Source organism: Anguilla anguilla, chromosome 2 (genome assembly GCF_013347855.1).
Source record: "Anguilla anguilla isolate fAngAng1 chromosome 2, fAngAng1.pri, whole genome shotgun sequence".
Lineage (NCBI taxonomy): Eukaryota > Metazoa > Chordata > Actinopteri > Anguilliformes > Anguillidae > Anguilla > Anguilla anguilla.
In genome coordinates, this window is record NC_049202.1 from 5,490,462 (window position 1) to 5,498,693 (window position 8,232).

At 46.6% G+C, this 8,232-nt stretch overlaps 1 protein-coding gene across 1 annotated transcript; it reads left to right on the forward strand.

Annotated features, from left to right (window-relative positions):
* The first annotated feature begins 1,310 nt into the window (after positions 1-1,310).
* On the forward strand, positions 1,311-6,641 carry etaa1 (ETAA1 activator of ATR kinase). Its single transcript, XM_035402853.1, has 6 exons — positions 1,311-1,665; positions 2,306-2,437; positions 2,646-2,722; positions 3,036-3,145; positions 3,447-5,227; positions 5,629-6,641. The coding sequence occupies exons 1-6, from the start codon at positions 1,491-1,493 to the stop codon at positions 5,751-5,753; spliced, it is 2,400 nt and encodes a 799-aa protein (XP_035258744.1). The 5' UTR covers positions 1,311-1,490; the 3' UTR covers positions 5,754-6,641.
* Positions 6,642-8,232: the final 1,591 nt, after the last annotated feature.

Consider the following 8,232-nt stretch of genomic DNA (forward strand, 5'->3'; position numbering starts at 1 on the left):
TGTCTGTAACTGTAGCCCCTTGATTTGTTCACGGCTGTTGGACATGACTCCAGGCAATGAAGCACCAGCAAGTCCACAGTCCTGTATAAATAACATATCCTACTGCAACACATAGAGAGGATTACTAAGGAATCAGATACATTATGGGAAGGCTAATATTTTTACATAACATTTTAAGGCATTTAGCATACATGTTAATCCCAAAGAATTTACACAGCAATTGCGTACAATCCATTTATTCAGCCGGGTATTTAGTACTGAAGCAGTTCAAGGGTACTTGCTATATGCGTGCGTGTGTGCGTGCCTGCCCATATACTATGAAGTGTAGCAAAATATATTTTATTTCAACACAAACAGAATATTTTTTGTGTGAGCACACTCGCCTCCATTCTCTAAAAGGTCTTCCATGCATCTGCTCTCTGATTAATGCCTCCTGTAGCATTTCACCAGACACGCACTGCATTCTGATTCTGCCAAAAACTATTCTACAAGCACGCACACAATGCACACACACCCTGTGCCCCTACACTACCCCCAAATCACCCCCCAAGGACTGACTCCCTGAGTGAATCTGCATGTTACCCTGATCAAACGCCTGTTGTTCTTTTGAACCAGTTGCATCACTCACAATCAAATTTGAGTTGTCTCATTGTGACTGGAAAGAGAGGATTGGATTTGGTCCTAAATGAATTAAATTTAAATATAATTCCAATCACCAATCAACCTCAGATAAATAGTCTGTGGACAGGTCGGAAATGTGCATTAGAGCAAAGAGGCTTTGACTCAAGCTACTCAACGCGGTCTGGCCAGCAACTTGGACTGAACACTGTCCCAGGAACCACCTTTAAAGGTAAGAGCTTTCATTTCAGTTTCCTATAAGACTAGCACTGCAACATAAATTGAAAGCCTAGTTTAGTATGTTTAATTGAGGTGCCTGTGTATATTTCTGACGATATAACGATAGCTAACTAGTTGATTTTGGTGGAACTTCCTCTTCGCGTAAATACCGCACAGGTTAACCTACTAATAATAATACTAGTCCAATTAATTTTTCTCCCCATCTTCGCACTAGGGTGCAAGGCAGCAGCAACGTCTGCATTTGCAAGTCGCAAAATACGCACTTCACACGGAGGGTTTTCGAACTGGTTTAGTAGGCTAGTAGTCATGTTCTTTTATACCGGATTGGATCTCATCAACGTGGTCCTTGTGAGGTCTTGTTGTGGTTCCACGAAATCACACGTGGTCACGGAGGAGCCAATCAGACACGGACATCCGCTTAGCGGCTCAGGAAATAGGATACCGAACTGGAATATAGGACCAACATGGCGGTGTTTTTGAAAGATGTAGTACCCTACAGATGTTTAAGTTAGCTAAATAAACTTCTGTAGTTCTCGTGTGACATTTCTCTTTATCAATCTCAGCGCTTGATAAAAATCTAGCTACCATCTATAACGGCGTTGCGTAAATTTACGTCCAGGAGACAAGCAAGTATGAATGAACGAAGAAAGCACTCTGACTTGTCAAGTGTGAGTGGGTCGGAGGACAGTGAAGTAATCCGAACGACCAGACTTTCTCAAAATAAATTGAAAACTAATAGGCTGAGTAGAAGTCTAAGGCAAACACAGCAATCACCATCGTTTGATTCGTCCTATAACTGTCATAAAGGTAAGAGTGGAGAAGCAATAACACAACGTTAGCAAGCTAGCTAGCTAATTCAGCTAAATGTTCGAATCACAACAAAGTCATCTACTAGCTAAAGTTAGTCAGCTAGCTTCAAAAATATATTCACGAACTTTAATCGATACTGTACGTTACTTGTTATAATTAGTTAGCGCTACCGTTCTTTATTTCTGTTAGACTAGTATTACATTAGTTAAATGATTAGCTAACTTTCTTGCTAGCTACAATCTGGTTTACCCTTTGAATTTTGGCTACCTAACGTTGCCTACTTTGTTTAGCCTAAACGAGCTTATTTGTTACGGCAAGTTTTTGCTTACGCTTTCTAACTTTGCTGGTTTGGTGATCTAAAATTCATCTGGATCTGCGAATCTATTAGACTACCTAGCTAGTGCCAGTGTCAAAACAAACAGCTGGCCACTTTCACTTGGCCAACCAAGGTGAAAATGTCAGTGTCGTATCCGCTAATTGGCAACACAGCTAGCTAGTGTTGAACGCATTTAGGTATCAAGCCAGTGAGCCAATGCACATTTTGCAGACATCTACCTCAATATAATCGAATTGGCTTACGTTATCACAACATGATTGTTGGCTAACTAACCAATGTAACCACCTTTCTTTCCATCAGAGTTCAAGACTCCTAAACGACACGCAAGGATCAGACCCTGTGCTTCGCATAACGCTGATTCGCCAAGTAATGACTCAGATTTGCAACAGGATATTATATGGGACCCAACCTCACCAACAGCCGTCTGGAATGGTAAACTTTCTTAGTTTTTGTTTTTGCTGCACTTGTTGTTTATTATCTGTCACTGATATAGATAACTAAGTATTTTGATTAAAAATACCAAAATAGCACCTATTCCTACCCGAGTTTACTCACTTATCATAAACCCTAGTGTGTGCAATGAGATCATATTTTATCAGAGGTGAGCATCTTAATGATGTCTCTTTTTTTTCTACACCAGGGAAAGGTGTGAAGAAGTCTTCCACCAACGTGCGAGCAGTGGACATTTCCGAACTTGCAAATCGGATAGCTCCCAAGGTTGGTTTACATACTTGCCTGTGTGCGGTTTGACGGAGTGCAGTTTCAAAGACTCTTGACAGACCTCTTGACTATCATCATACAACGTTTGTGAGCATGCTCAGAGAGCAGAGACACTCGCTGCCGTTTCCTGCAGTCAGCACATTTTACCGGTACTTTGCTGAAGTCATTGTTGTCAGTGTGTTGCGTTGGTTATGTTGAAACTCAATGCTTCCACAGTGCTGTTTTTTTTTGCTGTTGTATTGTAATTAGGTAGAATGCACTAAATTTTGTGTTACGTTTTAGAGGTTGGCTTTTTTGTGCCTTTCTTCAGAACGAGAGACCGGTAGTTCCTGAGTCGTCCTTGCTCCAGTGGATTGGAGACAGTGCTGTTCCCTGTACACCAGAAGTCCAGCTACCCAGAACCAGAAAGAAGTCCACGCGGTGGGTGCCCTCTTCCCTTACTTTTGAAAACAGTCTATCGCAGGAAGTTAGTGTGTTAAGTGTCTTTCTTCTATGATTTGTCAAACAAAAACATGAAGGTTGTTATTGCAGCTATAATCTCATAATTTATGATTCTTGAAAGTAGTTATTATTCTTTGAACTTAAACACTGTTGTAAATAAACAGTTGATATATAAAAATGTATCAACAAATGGGCATATATTGTAATTGACATGTTTGAGCTATTTTGTGTGGTCAGGTCAGGTTTTATTTTCATGGAAATTATATTTTTTGTTTTACAGGCACAGTGATGTGGAAGATCTCATGAAGCTGGCCAAGCAGTTTGACTTCAACATGCACCAGCAGGACAAGGAGCAGGTCAAGGAGGCGTACAAGGGGAGCGTGAAGCAAGATGCTGACAATTTAAGAGAACCAGGCGGCCCAGAGAGCAGCCCTCCACCTTCACTGAGTGAAGTTACCGCCACCAGCCGGGGTCCGGCCTCCAAAATGCTTAACTGTGGCAAACCGCAAACTACGGACCGCAAAGCCCTGCACCAGGAAACGGTGGACGACTTCGACGCTCTGTTCGACCAGCCGACTCAGCACATCAGCGGTAGGCTGAGTCAGGCTTCGTCCGGCCGCTCGCTGGACGGAAGGGCGTCGTCCGTCCCGCTATCCTCCAACGCCGCTCTTTCTGGAAACGGGAACCCCGGTAACCCCGGCAACCCGTCCGCTGTCTCGTCGGCTCCCGTCAAGAAGCCGGAAGGGGGTCCGAGAACGCCGGCGCCGAACCGCTTCGTCGACGACGACTGGGACGACGACGACCTGCTCAACGACTCCATCGTTCTGGAGATGACTCAAAACCCCGAGCTCTTCGCCACTCCCAAACACTGCTCGACCCAGATCGGGCCGAGTCCAAAACAGAGGGACTTCGTTCAGAAGCCCGGTGCTGGAAGTGGCGTTCCCGGACCGCTTCCAAACTGCAACGGGGCTAAAGGCTTCGATGGTCCGCATCAAGGGAAAAATCCAAAGTCCAAAAGCAGAAGCACTTTCCAACTGGAGACCAACCCGAATTTCCTGGTGAATGAAACCCTTTCCGGAGAGGAACCCAGCAGCTGCCACGGTGTGGAGAGCGGGAAGCCCGGCCAGCCCGGAGGCCTACAGAGCAGGCCGAACGGTGCCTTTCAACCCCACAGAGCCGCGCCCCTGGAGCCCTCTAACCGAAATAATTTGAAAAGTCAGGCCGTTCCCGGCGGAGGAAGGGAGAAGAGCACGCAGGTGCCTGTCGTCCAGCCGAGCTCCTCCACCACGAGCGGTTCTGGTGTGGCGAGGCCGGGCCAGGTCGGCGACCGGGTCTCTTCGGCCCACGGGGTCGAGGGCGCCGAAAGCGAACGCGACCGCGGCGGAAGCCCGGCGGAAAACACCGAGCCGGTCGAAGGCGGCTCCGCAGACGCGATGCACGAGGACCTGGACTCCATCTTCGCCTCCGACTCGCTGTGGGACGACGGCGACGACTACGACGACGACCTGCTGTGCCAAGTGTGCGAGGACGTGGAGAAGCTCTCGGAGAGTCAGGCTGCCGGCCCGGCCGCCGCCGCCGCCACCGCGTGCCCGGACCGACCGTACGCGGCGTCGAACGGGCCGAAAGTCGCGGCGCCTTCGACGGCCGGCAATGGGGCGGCGGCCCAGAGCGGCTACGCGGGAACCCGAGGCCCAGCGGCCGGTTTTAGCCGGTCCGTCTCGGTGCCCGGAAGCACCGCCGCGGCGTTCACCGAAACCACGCTGAGCGTCAAACCCGGGTCCCTCGCCGGAAAAAACGACGCCGTCTCCGCCGCTAACCGCGCCAGGCAGATCTCCGCGTCCTTTCCGCAGGGCGACTCGGCTAGCCGGACGGGCTCGTACAAGTTCGCACAGCCGCAGAAGGCGACGACGATGACGATGTCGGCGACGGACGCCGCGGGCTCTGGAGCGACCGCTGCGCCGCGGTACGCCGGAGCCGCCTCGTCCGCCAAAAACCCCGGCGGCCCGCCCCACCCCTCCTTCAAACGGCACCTCTCTGACCCCGTGGCCCTGACCAACAAAGGTGAGCAGCGTACCCCTGCAGTCCCGCGCAAACGCACTAGCGTACGTACGGCCCGCTCAAACGCAGTTCACTGTAATCCGGTTAGTTTAACGCTTTCGTAGTTATTAAACGGTCATTATGATAGGAATATCAAGGCAAAGAAAATGCCTTTGAGTTTGCATGTAGGGCGATGCAAAGTATCATAATTTCAGCAAATCCACCACAAAACAACAAAGATTAACCTCGCGATATCTCTTAAGAGCAGATGTTTTAAGTGGTATCGATTCATTCTGTTGGTGTCCACAGTGCTTATGCTGTTAAACCTAAACTTAAATTAATTAATAGGGAACTAATTACAAATTCCTTTTCATGTCTCATTTCTCATTTCTCATACTTTTGGGGGCGGGGTTCTCTTTCGGCAGTTTTTGTGCCCAATCAGGTGACTGTGAAATGTACGCTGGCGGAGATCGAGAGGAAGAAGCAGGAAGCGCTGGCTCGGAGACGGCTCCGGATGCAGATGTCACAGAAACAGGGGGGTCCCACCTGACGGGGGGGGGGGGGTCCCGCCAAGTCCCGTCGGTCACCCTCGTGTCCCCCCCCCAAAGCTGTTTTTAGGGTGGGCGGAGTCTAAGCACTGCACTGAACGCTGACAGCCATCCGTCAGTGACCTCGCCAAGGTGCCAAGCGGTTACTGCTTAAAGCCCTTTTAAGCCCCCCCCCCCCTTCATCTTTGGTTTTAAGCCAGTTTAATTTAATTTAAGGAAATGCTAACGCGTGCATCTCTGGTCTCTGAAGCTTGACACTAACAAAACATTTTTTTTTCAATTTAAAGATATAAATATTGTAGTTTTATTTTAGGAGAAAACTATTTTTTGTGCATTCCATGTTTCTTTCCCATCACTGTACAGTAAATCGTGAGATATTCTGAGTATTCGCTGTATATTATAAATGAACAGCTACGTCAGTTTTGTTCGTGCTACCCTTCTGAACTCTGAAGAGAAGAATCCCAGGGATTTAAAATAATCTCTCACGCTTGTTGCAGAAGCAGAGTGGAAAACCCCTTTGTCAGAAATACTTTTGTTGTTGTTGCGGTACACCTCAGTGTAGGTGCCGAACGTGCCTTGTGGGTGACACACGTGAACTCGTTAGCAAAGCAGAGTGTTTTTGCGATATGTGAATATTAAGGGAAAACTGTTGCTACGATGCCGACTCTGGAGGTTCATCATCTCCGCGTGAGGAGTGTGATGTCGTCTATTTTTTTTAAAGTGAGATCAATAATGCTAATGAATTGTTGAGACGGTATAAGATATGAAGCTAGAAGGACGGATGCTCTGTTCCTTGTTCACTGAAGTAAGAAATAAGCTTATGGCGTCAGAAGTTCTGTCCAGGGTTCCTGAGAACCTTTTTTTTTTTTTTTTTTTTTTTTTTTTTTTTTTTTTTTGAGGGAGGGATTGTTACATTCCATTTCACATTCATGGTGGGTTTTAAGATGATCCATTAATGTCAATGTAGCATTGAGCTGACTGAACGGGCATGCTAAACCTGCAGTGTGCTTTGGCCATTCCTTTGGGAAGGCGGCGACAGTATTATGGGATGTGACCTTTCCTTTTCATCAGTGGGGGAAAAGTGTTAGGGTTAGGTGCGGATGTTGAAGATTTGTAATGTCCTCGGTTGTGCCTGCTATCAGAAAAATTGTCTTAACACAGGGGTCTCAAACTCCAGTCCTGGAGGACTACAGTCTACTTCCAATCAGGAGGCAGTTTAGGCCCGGGTGTGCAGACTCTTTAGCCAATCAGAGACTTGGATTATGCACTTAAACACGACTTAAACTACCAGACACAGCAGCCCTCCAGGATTTCAGTTTGATATCCCTGGTCTAGTTTGTTCTTTTCTTTGTCCAAGGTTGTACCACCTATCCAAATTATGTCTTTTTTTTTGTTTTGTTTTTCTTTTTCTTTTTTTGTGATTTTGCACAATCGTGTGTGCACAATCGTGTAATGTTGGACCACATTGCTTCTGTGCTGGGCTTACCTCAGGACCTTCAGATCGTCAAATTATTATTATTTTTGTATTATTGCCTCATTAAAAACTGTAAACACCTTCGACCTGACTGGTGTTGTTATTATCCATTATTTTTTTGGGGCCCGAATATGACTGAACACCTCTAGCATTTCAGGTTATTTTCTTTCTAATTATACTGTCTAATTACATTGAAACGCGTGATTAAATACCAGATTGTAAAATGATGGTTTTTTTTTTTTTCATAATTCAGCTGCACTACACAAACACCAGGAGTCCCAGGTTGTGATGGTTGTGTGTAGGTGGGGTGTTTGATAGCATGGGGAAAGGTTACAGTGCTACTGTACACTGATGACGACCTGTCTTTTAATTAGCCGATAAACGCGAGTAGCATTAGCAGATGGCAGAGCTGCGTTGTCAGGTGAAGGGTGATCCTTTCACTCCTGTCTTGTGGGAAAAACAGTTCCGCGTCATTTTAAGATGCCGGTTTGACGGACACAGTCCTATGTTGTGACGGAAGCATGTTTTCAGCATATTTCCATTACCTTTATCTGAGTGTGCTGCAATAGCAGCAGACCACTTGTGCGCATTAGGGATATAATTTCTAACCTGGGCAGAAAGTTTATAATGTGCCACAAACCTGTGGCAGCTTCAGTCGGCAGAAATGCATGATTTTCAGTACCTGCCGGGCCAGTGCCTGTCCACAGGGATTGTGGATTTTCAGGTTCCTGTTGGGACACTGTTTTTTTCCACAGGGATTGTGGATTTTCAGGTTCCTGTTGGGACACTGTTTTTTTCCACAGGGATTGTGGACTTTCAGGTTCCTGTTGGGACACTGTTTTTTTCCACAGGGATTGTGGATTTTCAGGTTCCTGTTGGGACACTGTTTTTTTCCACAGGGATTGTGGAATTTTTAAGTTCCTGTAGGTTTAACACGACATATTTCACCTTACATCCACATCTCAATGCAGCAGCAGCAGCAGCCGTGGTTTTGTTCTGTACTTCTT

Coding starts and splice junctions, on each gene's coding strand:
- etaa1 (XM_035402853.1), top strand. CDS start 1,491: ATGAATGAACGAAGAAAGCACTCTGACTTGTCAAGTGTGAGTGGGTCG. Junction 1,666..2,305: donor GTCCTATAACTGTCATAAAG/GTAAGAGTGGAG, acceptor TCTTTCCATCAG/AGTTCAAGACTCCTAAACGA. Junction 2,438..2,645: donor ACCAACAGCCGTCTGGAATG/GTAAACTTTCTT, acceptor TTTCTACACCAG/GGAAAGGTGTGAAGAAGTCT.